This window comes from Neodiprion fabricii, chromosome 2 (genome assembly GCF_021155785.1).
Source record: "Neodiprion fabricii isolate iyNeoFabr1 chromosome 2, iyNeoFabr1.1, whole genome shotgun sequence".
In the NCBI taxonomy this organism is placed as follows: Eukaryota; Metazoa; Arthropoda; class Insecta; order Hymenoptera; family Diprionidae; genus Neodiprion; species Neodiprion fabricii.
Window position 1 is genome coordinate 131,059 of NC_060240.1, and position 17,976 is coordinate 149,034.

Sequence of the window (17,976 nt, forward strand, 5' to 3'; positions counted from 1 at the left end):
CTAGTCTCCATACATATATCATTCATAATAATTATATCACACTAATATTTATATTAACTACTTTCATTCATAACAATTCATTACTTGTAATAACAACAATAATAATATTATTATTAGGTTGGCGCTGCATTGCGCACGCGTTGATTATCCATCCCTCGATCACAACGCCGACCTGGCGACCGCAAAGTGAGATAAATCAGCGCCCGTGAAATGAGCCACCCCCACTACCTTCGTTGCAAGATCTGTATTTAAGACCGTGATTTCGGAATACACCCCAGACTGATATCCTACAAATGGTTTGTCGTCTGCGGATTATTCGGGCTTCAGCATAGCCACAAATATGAGAATGTTTCTTAAAATAAAGTTTATCTTGAGATTTACGTAAGGAGTCGTATAAGCGGATTATCAATCACTTTCTCATTTGTGAAATATTAAAAGATTCGTCGCACGTGATCAAGTGTCTGTTGTAGTTTTGTCCTTTATGTAACATAAATATATGTATGCCCGTGTTCGATTACAATCCGGGCCCTAACCTATTCTCATGCATTGCATAGCATACTCGTGGTCACAGTGATTGTAAAACTAAATTGAAGAATATGCAGCGCGTTATTAAATGTCCGAAACGATATTTACCTTCGGTGAACGACATTTTTAAGTTGGCGTCAACTGTTGCGGGAAAATACGAGTCGGTACTGAGTAGACCTAATTTCAGACTAGTCCTGAATCGCGCCCTTCGAATCTCACAATGCCTGTCGTTTCAGGTAAGAAAATCATATAATATGCCCGACTTGTATTTTCCTAGTCTCATATCGATAGTTATGAGAAATAAATAGATCAAATTCAGTATTCAGTAATTCTTTTAAGATGCAATATTTGAGGATGTGGGAGAACGATGAAATGACTGTAATTATTTTTTAGGGTCAAATGCGTATGCGAATGCATAAGGAGGTATGCGCCATTTATACCGTTTTACGACGCAGCGGATTCGATAGTGATTCAAAACTACGCTGCTTTTATAATGCCAGATGCTTCTGTACCACAGGTACGAACAATAGCAATAAGGCGGCGAGTGGCGGTGGTTCTGGAGAGCCCTCATCTCAAAGCTCAGGAGATAATCCGAATAAAAATGACAATGAAAAAGTTTCTGGTCTTATTTCCAAGTATTTAATGTGGCTTACATTTTTCTGGCTGATTGTCAGCTTCGTGACCATGCTAACACCGAATAATAGTCAACGGGAGGTGAGTGTATATGCAGATCCCATGGTTCAATTCTTGCCGAAACTACAGGGTGATCCTGGAGTACAGTCCTATAAACTACCAACTTATTTCTCGTAGCAATCTGCAACTGAAACGTCTATTGCATTTCTATAAAAAATTTTATATACGCGAATTACAGCTGTTTGAAATTGACCAATCTGGAAGCTTTTAATGACCTAGAACAGGACTGGCGGATCGTTATTTCATCACTACGCTGCGTAGTATCCCGGTTTATCATCCCTGTGTGTGGTAATCAATTCTGATGCTACCAAGTTGGTTAATCGAATGGCTTTTATTCGAAACCGAAGAATTTCCTAGCGTGTGCAACCCAATTTTTAGTTATCGATTTTAACAAGGAATACATTGTTGCTTGGCAGCCTATGGGACAATAGTCACGAACGACCCTGTATATACAATGACAAGGTTTGTAGCATTAATGTAACAATGCACTCTTATTACAAAAATATAAATTTACGATTTTACATTTGTCTGGAATTTCGTGAAGCATAGTAAAGGAAAAAATACATATTTTGAAAACTCATGTCCTTCAAAGTCAATCTGAAGTTGGAAAACAGCTATTTTGTTCAGAATGTTTTATTATGTTAATGTTACCAGTCTGAACCTTGTCATTATACGAGATATGTAATGTATATGAAAATGCTAAATATGTAAAACCTGAAGCACATAACTTGAATAACTTGTCTAGCAGATTGTGTACGTGTCCTGGAATGATTTTCTCCATCACATGCTCTCCAAAGGTGAAGTGAAAGAGTTGATACTTCGACCTCAAATAGACATGGTAATTATAATCTTACACCCAGACGCTGTAATTAAAGGCCGTAAGATTGGAAACGTTACACACCTAATGACGGTAGGCGACTTAGATCGTTTCGAAGAAAAATTGAGAGCTGCTGAAGACAAACTCAACATAAGACAAGGTACTGTCAAGAATGTGACACCTGATCTACAAACTCGAGTTTTCACATCCCCTTAGGAATTTACAACCAGTTTATCAAAAATGTGTACTTGTATTGCGACAGGTAGAGCATTGGTTACTTGATCGTTTAGGAAATATATTGTGTCAGGATCATAACAGGGTTTGACTGCTTGGAGACTAGATTGAATTATTGTTTGTATCCAAATATGAATCGTGGTGATTAAATGCTGTAGCGATCAGTTGATGTTGAAACTATGAACAGTTTTTCTATTCGGTTCAGTCACACCCTAACATTACATAGAATATAAATTTGCACCTAAAAATATTGGGTTTGTTGCTTTCTCGCGTGTATCAAAAGTCAAGCTTAATTACCATTTACCAACACAATGGATGCAAAATTCTCTGAATTTTGCAGCAACATTTCGAATTTTGGAATAATTTTAAGTGCTAATCGAATCACTTTTTTTATTTCGTACCATAACACTCGAAATGCTATGGGATTTGCTTATTAGGATTGTCGTGCACTCTGATTCTTGAAAGATTCCTGCCGGTTTATAATTACTTATCATTATCAACTTCTACCGAGTGGATGTCGTATATCTTGATTTTTTGTTCTCACTCATCTTGATTTTAAGACGTTTTCCAAGTTTCATCATTTCGATTTACTACAATTGAACACGTTCGTTTCATGAGTGATGTATTATTCATACATGTACATTTACAAGCAAACAAAGAAATTTATTCAACTTAGCGAAGACATTTTTAGAAACCAGAATATCCAAATAAAGTTTCTTTTTGCAATCCTTAATAACCTACAATGAATGCACAGGTTCCAACACAAGATAAACCACCATCATCACATATTATTGTAGATCGTCTCATGAAATCAGATTGTGTTGTAATCAATAATGATCAGTTTAAAATAGTCCACATATTTTTGAACTGAGCTATGGTCTTAGTCTTCTGTCTTGTTCTATTTATCTCTTGAATAATGATATCACACTTTCATGTTTCAGAGGATCGAGTGCCAATTTCCTATGATCGCGGTCATATTACTACAGGCCAAACGATGATGGTTCTTCTTGCAGGTGCTCTACTTGCATTTCTTATCAGTCGCCTTCGTTCTGTAAAACCGTCTATCAATATGGAAGGCTTTCGCCAAATGACTCGTGCGAAATTCACTCTTGTTGATCCATTAACTGGTAGGGGCAAGGGTGTACGCTTTGACGATGTCGCTGGCCTGAAGGAGGCAAAGACCGAAGTGATGGAATTTGTTGATTACTTGAAACATCCAGAGCATTACAAAACTCTAGGGGCGAAGGTACCGAAAGGTGCTTGTAATTTTTCATCAGTATACAAATAATTGGGTACTTTGTATCGACTGTGTGATTATTCGCTATTAACAAGTTTATAAATAGGAATACGCACTATTAAGTATTCATTTGATCACATTGCATGTAGACATAATAGTCCTACGTCAACACTGTTTGCAGGTGCTATACTTTTGGGTCCTCCTGGTTGCGGAAAAACACTCTTGGCCAAGGCTGTAGCAACAGAGGCAAATGTACCGTTTTTGTCTATGAATGGCTCGGAGTTCATTGAAATGATTGGTGGGTTGGGTGCAGCTAGGGTTAGAGACTTATTTAAGGAAGCAAAATCACGGTAAAAAGGAAACCAAATCATAATAAAATTCATTTGGCTACATTAGTTGAAAGGAGAAATAAAAATTATCTTCATACATTAGTATTGTGGAAACTTCTTGTTATGTTTTTTGTAAATATACATACATAACATGCTTTTATACACAAACTATTTCACATTCAGGGCGCCTTGCATAATATATATCGATGAGATCGATGCAATCGGGAAAAAACGGTCCTCAGGAATGTCAGATAGTGGTTCGTCATCTAGCGAGTCTGATCAGACGTTGAATCAACTGCTGGTAGAAATGGATGGAATGGCTTCTAAAGAAGGTGTCATTATGCTAGCATCGACAAATCGAGCAGATGTGTTAGATAAGGCTCTACTTAGACCTGGCAGATTCGACAGGCATATATTGATCGATTTACCAACAGTTGATGAGCGAGAGCAAATATTCAAGCATCATCTCAAGGGAATAAAGCTGGAACAAGGACCCGAGGTGTATTCCAAGAGGTTGGCTTACCTCACTCCTGGATTCAGCGGTGATTAAGCATTTTTTTTTTCTTCTTTTTTTTTATAATGAAATCATGTGACACTTAGGTCATATGACTAACGAGTGTTGAACATTTCCCAACATAACTATTTCACAGGAGCGGATATTGCAAACGTTTGCAATGAAGCAGCGTTGCACGCAGCCAGATTCAAAAAAAAAATCGTAGGCTCTGTAGATCTTGAATACGCAGTCGAACGTATGGTAGGAGGAACAGAAAAGAGACAACATGCGATGTCACCTACAGAAAAACGTACAGTAGCGTATCATGAAGCTGGGCATGCTCTTGTTGGATGGATGCTAGAGCATACCGATGCCCTATTGAAGGTCTCTATCATTCCAAGAACTAATCTTGCCCTGGGATTTGCACAGTATACACCTACTGATCAAAAGCTATATACTACAGAGCAGGTATTTTACATCACTTGGTGTTTGGAATTGTGCGATACATATATGACTAAACATAATCTGATTGAAATTCGGAATGTCAGATACAACCAAATTTTGGTGTATTTAATGAGTATAAATCTCCAGCTATATTCAGGTTAAATAATTACATATTTGTGTCTGTATAAGGTGAAAGATCGTACAATGCGAGTTGAATGATCTGGATCAGTTCTATAGTAATGGTACCTCGTAAAAAGTATATTTCAGAGCTTAGGTCAGTAATTGACGGTGTCTCTTGATTTTAAAGTAGTACACTGTGTAACGAGGGAATAATGGGGTTTTATTCTTCTGTTACATACAGGACTTTATTTCCGACTCAACTCTGATCGCATTATTGACTTGAAAGTGTTTTTCTTTTATGTGTAAGTACGATCTATCAGTCAGAAAACTATAATATTATTGCAAGTATTAAAATATAATACAGAGAGATGTAGGTCAAAATGAAAAAAAAAAAAAAAGGAAAACCAGAAAAACTGAAAAACTGAAAAACTAAAAGTGCTATTTTTTACGCACAGATGGGGGAAAAACAGTAAAGAAGAAATAATATGCCACTTTCGTTCCGCTTTTGTGGTCAACAAGAACATTATGGTTGAGTCGTGAATAAAGATAATTACTGAATTACGATTCTGAAATTACTGAGATGCTTGTAATTTAAGAACTGAATGTATCTCAGTTCGATTGATTATTCATATGAATACAATCTGCAGCTGTTCGACCGAATGTGCATGGCTCTTGGCGGTCGAGTGGCCGAAAGTGTCACATTTAATCGAGTCACAACCGGAGCTCAAAATGATCTGACAAAGGTTACCGAAATGGCTTATGCCCAGGTGCAACAATTTGGCATGAATTCTACAGTGGGTTTGCTATCGTTTGATAAAGAAGTAACCGGTCAGGTAAATATTGTTTTTAAACAATGATTCGATCATGCTTGATTTAAAATCACTCTTGTGCGTCCGTTGTAGTGTCATTCTCAAAGAAAACTCCTTGCATTATATTTACTGTAAGGTACGACATCCCTGTTTCAGAAATCCAAAAAACCCTACAGCAAGAAGCTCGCTAATATGATGGATGTAGAAGCAAGGCGATTGATTAGCCAGGCCTATAAAAGAACCGAACAAGTACTTATTGCTGAAAGAGACAAACTTGTGCTGGTAATTATCGTTGCTACATGCCGTCTCTTTTGACAAAATAATAGATTATAAATATTTGTTAGAAAAGATCAAGCGAAAAGTAAGGCTTTTATCAGAACTATTTTTGAACTAAAGTCACCTGACTTTTAAGCCACGTTTGCTGAAAAATTTTAGACTGGAAAGTCAAGATTCACTATCTTTGAAACAGAGACCAGAAAAAAAGTAAGATAATTTACAGAATTTTTTCTGTAGTTTTGTATAGTTTAAAATATAGAAAATCGTCAGTCAATTTAGAGGTGATGTGGGTCTATTGAAGTTAGGGTGAGTTGACTTGTACAAAATATCAACTGACATGCTAGCATACGAAAGTATGGCTCTTCAAAATACACATACAGTTTATTCTTACAGTTAGCCGAAACACTGTTGGATAAGGAAACATTAAACTACAACGATGTCGTAGCATTGATTGGCCCACCTCCACATGGGCGAAAAAATTTAATTGAACCAGCTGACTTTGAAGCATCCGTCGGTTCACTCCAGGACACCACGCAGCCCTCGTCGACCAAACCTATAGAAACAAACGATTCCGAACCAAGTTCCAGCTAGTAATCTGCAGAAGAAAGATTTACCGGCATATCTTCTCATCGTGTGTTGGTGACGGACAGAGTGGCAATGTTTATTGACTATGGTATTGACTATGACTTCGTTGCATTATGGTTGGACGTCTTCTCTAAGGTTTAAACAACACTTACAGAACTCGGTTCACCTATATAGCTGTTGTCACTGTAATCAATTACAAGAACATGTAAATAGAGCGCAAGAAAAACAGTGCACCTATTCCAACAGCAGATGTTGAATATGGGTTTGCAGTTCTTACTAGAGGGCAGTTGCATTGACTACGCACCATATCTTTAGGGCGAGATGAAAGAAAGCAAATAAATGAATGTATTGATGAAAAATGTTCTAAAATGACCGTCTGATTCATTATCTTATACATTTTGTATTTACACGAGTTTAAGTATTAAGTAGTCAATAATACTGAGTCACTTATATCCAATCAATACCCACGAGCACTTGGTTGACGCAAAGTGTTGAGTGACACTTGTTTTACATCAAGAGAGATATTTACGCCTGAGATGAAAGGAAATGTTTGTAATGGCGTTTTTCCCTTCTAATTTCTTGCCGAGTTGTCGGAATTGAGAAATGATGTTGACGAGTTGTTAGGGTGCTATGAGAATTAAAAAAACAACGAAGAAATCACTTGATTTCCGTAAGGGATACTCAGCCTATTTTTAATATTCTGAATATTCGTTAATTGAGTAGAAAAATCAAAGGGTGAAATATTATTGATCAATTACAAACAACTTAAAATAGTTTAGTTATCGAAAAAAATTACATATAATTTTTTCACACTACGTATAGAACTGTTGAAAAACATGTGGAAATATAAAATCGCAGAATGAAACTTTTGATCAGTGCCATGTTTTAAATACTGTAGTAAATATTTCAAGGTTTGTTGGTTCTGATGTTACGGGAGTGATAGAGTTTTTCAAGAAATAGTTTCACTAATTTTTTACGAATTCCGTTTCCCTGTATTGAAGGTATTAAAACGGTGTCAAATACTCATTGATATGCCCATTTCATCTCTCAGTTACATATAGAACCAGTTTCTGTAGCGAAACCGATACTATTAGCGTTGCTTCGATAATATGTCATTGCATGTATAACTTGTAATATTATTCAAGTACAAGAACAAGATTTGAAAAACAAAAATATACGAACAATGTCGAAACAGGACATTCGCCTAATATTTACATCAGCAACCAACTAAAAGGGTTGAGAAGCGAGATAGACAGCATTTCACCAATGTTTGATATAATTTATAGATGGACTGTTCTCGGTTTATGCTCATTTCGCACGTACCTGCCGAACTGATTTCACATTCAAATAATACCGATACATCAGATGTTACGTAACTGCCTGACCCGAATTGGATTTAGGTTAGTGATAAATTGATAAATAATTTGGAATACATGTATTTATTTGTTTGAGATAAACTTTGTGCCAGAAACGATCTGATTATTGACACCCGATGCCAAAGCAATCCCCGTTCGAAACATTAGTCAGCATGGTCAGTCATAACATGAAACAAAAGCATAAAAAAATCGTGAATTTTTCGCAAAGAATTATCCAGGCGGAAGAATACATTTTTTTAAAGTGTGCAAGATGGATTCCTGAGCATAAGTTAATAGTTGCCGCTCCACGAATCTCAAACAGTAGACAACAATGCGGCAATTCATTACAAATATAAATACAAGGAAATTGATAAATTATTGCCAACGATTGAAGAAATGTTGGTGCATAAGTTTATTTATTAATAACACAATATTTGTTGAATAATCGAGGAACACAATATACACGTGTCGATTGGCCAGGTTGTATTTTCGCCACTAGCGCAAGTGCGATTACAAAATCATTACCAAAAAACATCACGACATATCACAAAAACAGATCTAGATATCTCACGCAATTTCCGGAAAATTACTGCCCGCATGTATGCGATATGTAGGTACTTATTGAATATCATCATGCTTTCTACATCAATGACATTCAATTTGATACATATTCACAACGTGATATTTTATGCTGGTACTGATGCTGTGGTTGTGGAATTACTTAGACAATACAAAGAATAAGTCAAACGTTTGTATGCCTACATATCGGGCGAAAGTGGGCAATCAGAGTGGTAGTAGTGCAGGACACAGATTCACCTTGACTGGCTCGAATGGTCACTTTCATTGAATACTTATTTCCTGTATAACACGCTACATTAATAGTGTGTCAAAAGTACCTGCTCACTGGTACTTGACCTTTCCGCAGGTCGAAGATTTTCGGATTTTTACACTTAAATATTGTCATATTTCTATCAGTGATCATATATGTATACTGTTCTGTTGCATATTAATATAGCTATATTCATTGCCACACAATTATATCTCTCAAAGTACCATTCAGAGTTCGCTCCATGTGTGATCCGTCCCAATATACCTTTCCGCAGCATTCGCAAATATAAAACTGTTCAACGTTTTTCAACACGTTTGGTGGTACTTTATCCAATTGCACTGTAACCCTATGCCTGGTGGCACAGCTGGCAATATCTAGTGTCTCTGTAGTGAGACGCCATGTACGGTTGCAATTGTAAAACGTTCCCCGTTTTTCGTGAATTAACTTTGAATCCTGATTTGATATTAAATTTGTATCGCTGTCTGTGGCAGTAGAAGCAGCGGTTACATTATCGACATCTCTAAATATACCTTGGTGAAACTTATGGTCATTTCGGTGCCTAATTTTTGTGAAACTGTAACACAGAATTTCGACAGATTATAATCGCTTCGCAAACATGATCCAGACATTTGCTTAATTATATTCTGTGATGCCGATCTGCGAGACTCCATTCGTCTCCATATTTATACATATGTACAATACATCACTTACAGATGAATGTACTACGTAACAGATAGTTGAACAAACAGGCGTGAAAAATTTCTTCTGATACTACAATGCGAATTTACCTTTTTTCCAACTCAAAAATAGTATTCCTAGACACTTGTACGAATTCATCATAGTTGCAAATCTGGCATCTGCTAAAAATGTCCTTTGGCATAACCAAGACTCTAAAGTTATTTAAAACTTCTTTCAGTTGATCTTCCGGTTTATCCTCCAGTACTCTGTAGCAATAGCCTTGCCCGATGGAGGGAGCAAACTGAAAATTTTTATATAATAATAGTTTAGCGTACGTTACAATACAGCGGTGAAAGTTTTTGTAGTCCATATCAATTGAACTGTATTGACTGACCAATTAGGAAGAACCAACCTGGTGTACACGTTATATTAGGGTGTTTCTGAGAAGGAAATAGTTTGCAATTTTCCAAAGTGGCATCCTCTAAAAAGTTTGTTCGGGTTAAAAGAAAGATTCGGTAAAAAGACAAGCATTCTACGCTATGCGGAAAATTAGCCTCATTTGATTTTTTACTTTTTTTAACATTTTTATTTACATTTACAGATTTTGAATTTATTAATTTAATAATTAATTCGAAATTTTTTTTTTTTTTCCGAAACACCCTAATGTATATGCGTATGCCAACACGTTTAGCTAAGAAACTGAACTGTATCACATACAAATATTATACTCACCCTGTTGTATGCGCTACCTCGCGTTAGGAACACACGTTTTTGTTGCATAGCTATCTTAGCCGACTGGTCTCCTCTTCGGTCAAACTCAACATAAATGCAATCACATCCGCACATACGTAACTGTCTTGCTAAACCACCGAGCATAGAATCACATACAACACGCCATTCATGTGCTGCTTGCATACCTGTCCATGGTTCCATCTTGATATTTTCTGTATTCTTCTGATCAAATTTCTGAACACTGCTCTCTGCTGTGTGGATCGAAATGCTCGAAGTTCCTGAGCCAGCCTATTAAAAAATTTCATATTTCGTCAATGAAGATGCATTTGCTTCTTTGTTATATTTATTAATGTCAAAAAAGGATATTCCACTTCACCAGTGAGTTTTACCTTTGCAGCTTGTTTTTTAAGGTTTTTTTTCGGCAGTTTGGGCGGAATATGTTGGGTCTCTGCGCAAAGTTCGTCAAATGCAACATCCAGACGTGCACACTGAACTCTGAGCACCTCGAATATTTCCAACAAACAGTATGCGTCCAAAGCTTAAATTATAAAGTGAGTTTACATACGCTTAATCTTACGAGTACAGTTAAGCCTACTTTTAGCAAAGGCTTTATTCACTGTGCTAGCTTCCTTGTTTATACTAGAAAACTAATTGATAAATGATAAAATTGATAAAATTAGGTGTGATTTAGGAGGCATTAGTGTACTTCGGGATGCATCGAGGGAAAAGTTTCAGCTTCCTAGTGCTTATACAATATTGCAAATAACAAAAAATACGGAGTTTTAGGGCAATAGGTGAACCACTGTGAAGCCTAATATTACAAAAAGAATATTATAATTGCTATGGTTAGAAAGATTTTATCATTGCAGTAGTATACATGTAACAGATTTAATTTGCTTACCAGCGTAAGTCAGTTGACTCTCCCGTAATGGCCTTCGTTCCCAGTTGGAAAATTGATCCGATTTATTTAGTCTATGACCCATACAGAGCTCAACTAACTTGCTCAAGCTTTCGTTCGTAAAAGCTGAATCACCCTTGTAGGGAAACTGAAAGCAATGCTCTTTTGTCAGTTTTCTCCAAAGATGCAGTAGGTCCATATATCCCTGGCCTGTGGCTTTAATACTTGCCAATGCCGGAAGACTCTCTCTAATCATGCCGATATCATGGGCTAGACCGAATCCTGGGATTGAAAATTTGTATTCAGAAATACAAATAAATGTAAGCATGGGGGATAACTGTTGTTTATACATATAAATCTGATTATAAGCGTATAAATCAGAAGACCTTGCAAATTTATTGCAGTCGGATTTTGACCATGTACGTTATTTAGTTAACCCTATGGAAAAAAAAATTCTCTTAACGTGTTTTGATTCTGTATCTTTCAAACAGGATGTCCGATTGTTTTCAGAATTTTCCTAAACCTATATCATATGTTATACGCACGTCCATTACAGTGGGCACTAGGGTGTGTCAAAAAAAAAAAAATAATTACGAGACGAGATTACGAGATATTCGCCTGTAAACATTGAGTCCTATGCGAATATCTCGTAATCCGTTAGAGTTAAAAAAATTTTATGTAAATACTTCCTTATAGAGCGTGAAATTTCCGATAACAATCTCTATTTAGATAGTTTATAAGTCAAGTCGTTTACGATAAAAAAAAGTTCTAAGTCTATTCCATTTTCTTTACGTGTTATTTAAATGGAAAATGGGAAAAACAAAATAGGCACATCTAAATATCGATATCATGAGCTCATATTTGGATGAGATATACTATTTGAGATGCTCTGCCGAAATTTTGATGCGCACTTGAAAATTTTTTGTTTTTTTTCTTGGTACAACTTAGTGGACACGAAATATTTTTTTAATTTACAACCTGCATTTATAGGTACCGATCTTAGATATTTTGTTTCATCACATTTGAAACTATTCTGGAAACATAAATGTTTTTTTCCAAACAAAAAATTAATTTTAAATAGCCTATATTGGAACCGAAAATTACATGCATCGGTTTTCTACTACTTTGGCTGCACTTTCTCGACTAGACAACATACTTAAATGAAGGGACAGTCTCCAATATATTTAGTTAGATAATTAGTGGAAATGTTGACAAAATCCATCTCTTAAAATACCGATTTGACAAGTGTAACGTTTTTTTTTAATGCAATTTCAAAGTATAGATATGTCCACTCGAGTGGACAACCGTTCTTTAAGGGTTAAGAAAAAAGACAATGAGTTAGGAAAAACTCGGGACGTGTTGTATGTCTTGTTATTATTCACTATGAATTCGAGGCTGGGTATACCTACGTACTGTTATATTTCTCAAAATGTACTAGTTAGAAAGCAATTTCAATACGATTATCTATCTGAACTAGTTTCAGTGAGTTACGTGAGTAGACATCAGTGCGAATTAGAGCTGATTGAGATGAAAGTTATAATTCTGATGGCACGAATACGATATCAATCGTCTACAAACCAAGTTGGATTTTAACTGATTTGAGGCTGTGCCTGTTGTCTGTGATGTAGGTTACATAGATGGTAACGGATGAGACCGATGGCCTTGGATTGGTTAAAATCCACCTTGGCTTGTGTAGTTTTTCTGGTACAATTCTATATTTACAAATTTACTGCTGTTGGATAAATGTATAATTTGCAAATCAAGGATCCATGATATTCCACCTTGAACTCTGAGAACTGTAGAATGATTTATATGAATTTCTGAACCTTACCAAGCTTCAAAATATTTTTATTGTCAAACAACATTATTCCAATCTTGGCCCATAAATCGGTCAGCTCTTTTCCCGTACTGATAACATCGAGTATATATACGGTGGTCTTGGTGGCTATTTGTATGAGAGCCAAATCGCTCTGCTTTGTACCTAAAAACCGGCGACATATTATTTCTCAAGTCCAAGCAAGCTCCATTCAAAGTAATTTTCAGAAAGGTGATATGATAAGTTGGCAAATACCAAATTTGTACTTTTAACGCGGATTTGCAAAAAACTGTGCAAGAATCCACAATTGTGATCAACTCCTACATATCGCATCTACATGTCTTAGAATTTGAATTCCAATGGATTCAATTACCAAAACTAGGCTTCCATTCCGAATCTATTCCGACAATCTTCACTTCTTTCAAACCTTTGGTTAGAAACTCCTCAAATGTTCGTGTATCATTTACTATTTTGATGCTTCCTCTAGGTAAATGTAGAGTATGATATCGTATCGGATCTTCTTCTACGTCCCAGTTTTCTTCCGCAGCAACTTCAGGGTTAGTATTCAAATCTTTGATTAGAAAACACAAATATTATCGATTAATTCAAAACCCAATCTTCAAAATATTCATCAGACAACTGGTGTATTTCTCACACAACCCGCATGTGAGAATGCAAATAGATCAGTTGAAATCGCAACCTACCTTTGAGCTCTACCTCTGCACAGTCTACCAGAGCCCATGGCCACTGATCTTTAGGCATTTTATAATCCTTTGCCCACCGCAGAGCTTCTTTGGTGTCATTTGCTTGCGCCAACGATTTGACCAACTCAAACTGCAGCCGAGAGTCTGTTCCGACTGTTTCACGAACCATTTCATTCCAACTTTCTCCACCTAAAGTGATTGGCAAGTGTTTATGTCATATGGTTGATAAAGTTTGAAAAGCATAATCACCGCTTGGCATTTGCTAATAATGAGATTTTCTAGTCTCATAAAACTTACGAATTTTACAGTCGACGTAGCGTTTGTAAATTAAAAATTTCAGTGCCCCTTCGCCTCGTCTCTGATTCAAATTGGGACAATATTCTGGTGGCAAGTTGTACTGTTTTGCCAAACGTCCGACCAACTTATTCATCGGGCGCAGTTGCATTGTCGATATCTTTACCTCTGGTATTTGATTGCGACTGAAATAATAATGAAAGGTTCAAAATTGAAATGGGATGGTCTTGTGTAAGGATAAGAAAAATGTGACGATTGAAGATACAAAACTTACTCCACAAAAGCTTCTAATGCAGCTTCTATATTTTTGCCTGAGGCCAAGAGATCATCCAAGTATGTTATTAGAGCTTTTTGAGCTTCCATACAATTCACTAGAAGATCATCGACTAAAGTCAGTTTATTCTGTAAAATTAGGGGCAGCAGCAACACCTCAGGGTTTAGAAAATATGATTGCAAATGCAAAATACATGCGTATTGAGCAGCATCCTTGTACCTCTTTTCTGTTATCATATTCTGTAACCAAGAAATCGAGAAGTATTATTAAATAAAGGGGCGGCTATTTTTTGGGCCACATATTGTGGTGTTTGCCTTGTATCCGCTTTCTTAAGTAATACCCACCAGGAAGATCAGTAGGGAAGCACATGCTGTGAGAGGCCCTCACGAGTGGTATATCAGTCCTTGTCTACTAAGGTGACGTGTGTAATGAAAGCATCGTACTGTCGCTGCAAAATGTTACTTTACGTCACGTAACTTATTCACACACAAGGTACTGTACATAATTTCATGCAACAAAACACTATTTTTTTGAAGAATATTACACAGATTGTTTTACTATCCAAAAATTCAAGAAGTAATTCTGCAAAACTGTGAGCACATGTGTGAATATGTCATATGATGACGAGTAGCATTTTGTAACAAGTGTACAATGCTTTTCTTGCGCACACATCGCCCTAGTACAAAAGAACAAAAATCAGACTTGTGATTGTTTTTCTCAGCACGTAACTTCTCTATTACTGCGCATATATGTTTCAGCATTATTATATTTTAATGGTGGTACTGCAACCTTTTTGAATAATGAAAATATATGTATGTAATGTAGTAGGCTTCTTCTGTACATTATTGAGAAGTCATGCAGGAAATTTACATTTAAGCTCTTGATATAACCAAATATTGATCAGTTGCAATAATACACCTGGCGAAGACCAGATTTAACTGTGAGGTAAATGTATACAGTTTTATACACAAATACTTGTGTTATACCTGTAATGCAGGTAAGAATAATTCTTTGTGTTCTGCAAGCTTGTATGTGTCGAACACAATTTTGGTCAGTTGCAGGTTTTTTTGCATAGTCAGCAAGTCGAAAGTGGCAGATTTTATATCAGCTTGCAAAAAGTCCTTGTAAACATCCTTTCTCGATGAAATCCATTTTGAAAAATCCTCTGCAACTGATGGCAGAGCAAGATGATTGAAATAAAGGATCCATATTGAGGATACACAATAGAACCTCATTGGTGTTTACATGGATATGGTCAGAATTCTCTACACTGTTGCTTTCTTTTGTCAGAACTAGTGTCCCTGGTGGAAACTATGGTGATTTACCAGCCAGCAGCGCAGTGGCTATAAGTTGCCCTCTAGTCAGCAGGGTATATCGCACACAGAAGACTACAGAATGTGCCATACTGTAAGCAGCACCTGAGCTACCCCGATATAGTCAATGCTACACCCCCACCCGTCAATCAGTTTACCCTGACGCCTGCCCAACTGGCAATGAACATCCCCTGGTAGGAGGTAGGACCCGATAAAACACTATCCCACAGTGATGTATGAACACAGCAGTCACAAATTCTTACTTGTTCCACGTCTCTCAAGATCAACTACTCTTCAGCCAGAGTATGTAAATATTATACAATATATAGACAAGTGTATAAAATTCTGTGAATTACTTTACACATTTAAATAATGATAACCTGTAAAGCTGAGAGACATCTTAGACTTGATGGACTTGTCCGAGACATTTACCAAAATGCGTAGGACGCTCAGATATGGATTTGGTGCCGTGCTGAAATAATCAGTGAGCATTTTGGTAACGCCGTCACTTTTTTTCCCTTAACACACAAAGATAATGATTAATGTCATTTGGAATTCTAATTTAACGTGAATACCAATATGCTGGATGTAAAAATATCACGTACATAACCCCCAGGTACAATGCAAAGTATTCAGCCATGTCTTCGTGGCATCATCAATTGATGTGTAGTAAGATAAATCATTTTCTTTCTCTTGCAAGAACGGTACATCAATTTGAGTACCCATGTCTTTACCACACCTGTTGAACTGTTGTGCCATACAGTTCTAGAGGGATGTCTATCACAATTGTAATAAATAGCCACTGCATGCAATAGGACGTGGATTGCTGATTTAACTTTTCAAGTTGTTCTGTGATAGCTTTGCCCAGTTTCGTGAGCGTTTGGTTTCTATTCGTTAAGTATTTTCGTTAAAGGATAATAAAAAATGATATTCTAATAAAAATTGTACTTTAATGTCTAATTCCACACTTAACTGTCACAACATTTCTATGAGAAAGCGATAGTATTATACAATTATTGTAAATTCCATGAAACAATCACGGATGATAATATGGGGTGACAAGTTTTTTTGACGTAACGCCGTAACCGATATTTATGGAATTTATTGAAATATAACCTTGTAAACATGGCGTGTCACCACTATTTTGACCCTCACAATGCCCACACAATACCATTGCACACCAAAGAACACGCAGAACCGTCAGAACCGTGATCAGAACTACCACCGACGGGAGATGGTTGAACTTAAGTTCGCACTCTGTTGGTCATTTTAATGAAAAAGCAGCAGCATGCGCTACGCTTGCGAGAGGCTATGTTTTGAGTTGGTTGGCTTTATAAGTCTATGGGCGTTCCACGACTTTCGATTACAGCATTGGGAAATCATCCACTCAGATACGCTACCTGACGGATCAAATATAAACTACTCTATGCAGGTCAAGCTTAAACTGCTGATATCAAATATAATATGTGAGAAATGTAGTTTAAAAGTGTTAAACTTTTTTTTAAATATTAAGTAATCAATTATTATCTATGAGCTTAGTTATTACTTAAAAACATCTTAAATTTCAATATTTGATCAAAAAATTTAATCATGGAGTTTCCACCACGAGAAAATAAAAATAAAACTTTCTGCTGCGTGTATGGGTGTAATAGCAAGTCTAGTAAGAACAATACAGTTCGATTTTACACTTTTCCTTCGGCAAATTCTAGTTTTGCAGTGATCAAAAATAAATTTGGTGAAGATGAAGTAATTGATCGTCGATTAGCTTGGATAAAAGCATTGAAAATTGGGAATGAGGTTACACAGTCAAAAAAAGTGTTTTCATTACATTTCACCAAAAATGACTTCATACCAACATGTAAGTAATTACCTATAGAATTTCATTTCATAATTATTTGTTTATCATCAATATCAAACGAAATTTTTTGTCGTGTAATATTTGTCAGAAAAAATAAAAAACAATAAACATTAAATTTTATTTTTCATTGCAGCCAAAATTGCGATATTGCACCCACAATTTCATGCGGTGGATCTTTTAAACGAGAAGTTTGGAGACAGAATGCAATTATTTTATACTCATTATCACAACTAGTATCTGATTGCTGTAGGCCACATTTCATTAGATGTCCCGCATCAAGTATATCTTCACCACCAATAAAATTTTTATGACTAGGCTGAGTATTTGCAAACTCACAAATTCCTTGTATTGAAAATTTCATATTTTATTGAATTTTTTTTGAAAATTCGAGTTTAATAACTGTAGATAAATACACGCTTTCACATAAGAACACGAAAGCTGATTTAAAAATGCGTTTTAGAATAGTTACTGCTTCTGCCGCAAGGAGAAGCCACGCCCCCGGCAGATTTCCCAATACGTAGGTTATAGTCTTTTATGCTCTAAGATTACAGTTGTCTTCTGCTTCTGCGTTTTTTTATACGGATAACGGCATCCGTCTGGAGCGTCCGAACATGGTCCGAACATAGTTCGGAATCACAGTTGTTAATTGTAAGTTTATGTCAT

General features: G+C 36.3%; 2 protein-coding genes across 14 annotated transcripts; one reads left to right on the forward strand and one right to left on the reverse strand.

Moving 5' to 3' along the window:
- The first annotated feature begins 112 nt into the window (after nucleotides 1-112).
- Nucleotides 113-8,033, forward strand: LOC124174964 (paraplegin). 10 transcript variants are annotated; one of them, XR_006869042.1, is made up of 11 exons: nucleotides 138-761; nucleotides 919-1,239; nucleotides 1,964-2,195; nucleotides 3,211-3,525; nucleotides 3,688-3,856; nucleotides 4,019-4,377; nucleotides 4,486-4,796; nucleotides 5,540-5,725; nucleotides 5,858-5,983; nucleotides 6,371-6,650; nucleotides 7,849-8,033. XR_006869042.1 is itself a non-coding variant. In XM_046554690.1 (11 exons), the coding sequence occupies exons 3-11, from the start codon at nucleotides 1,168-1,170 to the stop codon at nucleotides 6,566-6,568; spliced, it is 1,968 nt and encodes a 655-aa protein (XP_046410646.1). In that variant the 5' UTR covers nucleotides 650-761; nucleotides 919-948; nucleotides 1,043-1,167; the 3' UTR covers nucleotides 6,569-6,921. The 10 variants fall into 10 exon arrangements, 8 of the variants coding, with proteins under 8 accessions (XP_046410649.1, XP_046410647.1, XP_046410645.1 ...); XR_006869041.1 differs by lacking the exon at nucleotides 7,849-8,033 and adding an exon at nucleotides 6,737-6,921; XM_046554690.1 differs by lacking the exon at nucleotides 7,849-8,033 and having other exon boundaries at nucleotides 650-761; nucleotides 919-948; nucleotides 1,043-1,239; nucleotides 6,371-6,921.
- On the reverse strand, nucleotides 6,973-16,821 carry LOC124174963 (exonuclease mut-7 homolog). Of its 4 annotated transcripts, XM_046554682.1 has the most exons (15): nucleotides 16,572-16,821; nucleotides 16,061-16,342; nucleotides 15,836-15,973; nucleotides 15,129-15,313; nucleotides 14,143-14,381; nucleotides 13,872-14,053; nucleotides 13,575-13,763; nucleotides 13,244-13,441; nucleotides 12,886-13,035; nucleotides 11,058-11,336; nucleotides 10,546-10,694; nucleotides 10,157-10,444; nucleotides 9,535-9,725; nucleotides 8,971-9,320; nucleotides 8,315-8,775 (listed from the first exon to the last, which is right to left on the reverse strand). In XM_046554682.1, the coding sequence occupies exons 2-15, from the start codon at nucleotides 16,212-16,214 to the stop codon at nucleotides 8,660-8,662; spliced, it is 2,808 nt and encodes a 935-aa protein (XP_046410638.1). In that variant the 5' UTR covers nucleotides 16,215-16,342; nucleotides 16,572-16,821; the 3' UTR covers nucleotides 8,315-8,659. The 4 variants fall into 4 exon arrangements, with proteins under 4 accessions (XP_046410639.1, XP_046410638.1, XP_046410637.1 ...); XM_046554683.1 differs by lacking the exon at nucleotides 8,315-8,775 and adding an exon at nucleotides 6,973-8,037 and having other exon boundaries at nucleotides 16,061-16,821; XM_046554681.1 differs by having other exon boundaries at nucleotides 16,061-16,821.
- Between the last annotated feature and the right edge of the window lie 1,155 nt (nucleotides 16,822-17,976).

Bases quoted from the DNA above. Each gene is read 5' to 3' on its own strand.
- LOC124174964 (XM_046554685.1), top strand. From the start codon at position 597: ATGCAGCGCGTTATTAAATGTCCGAAACGATATTTACCTTCGGTGAAC. The intron at 762-918 runs GTAAGAAAATCA...ATTATTTTTTAG, and splicing joins CACAATGCCTGTCGTTTCAG to GGTCAAATGCGTATGCGAAT. The intron at 4,378-4,485 runs GTGATTAAGCAT...ACTATTTCACAG, and splicing joins CCTCACTCCTGGATTCAGCG to GAGCGGATATTGCAAACGTT.
- LOC124174963 (XM_046554682.1), bottom strand. From the start codon at position 16,214: ATGGCACAACAGTTCAACAGGTGTGGTAAAGACATGGGTACTCAAATT. The intron at 15,314-15,835 runs GTTATCATTATT...CTCTGCCATCAG, and splicing joins GATGTCTCTCAGCTTTACAG to TTGCAGAGGATTTTTCAAAA. The intron at 13,764-13,871 runs GTAAGTTTTATG...CAATCACTTTAG, and splicing joins CTACGTCGACTGTAAAATTC to GTGGAGAAAGTTGGAATGAA.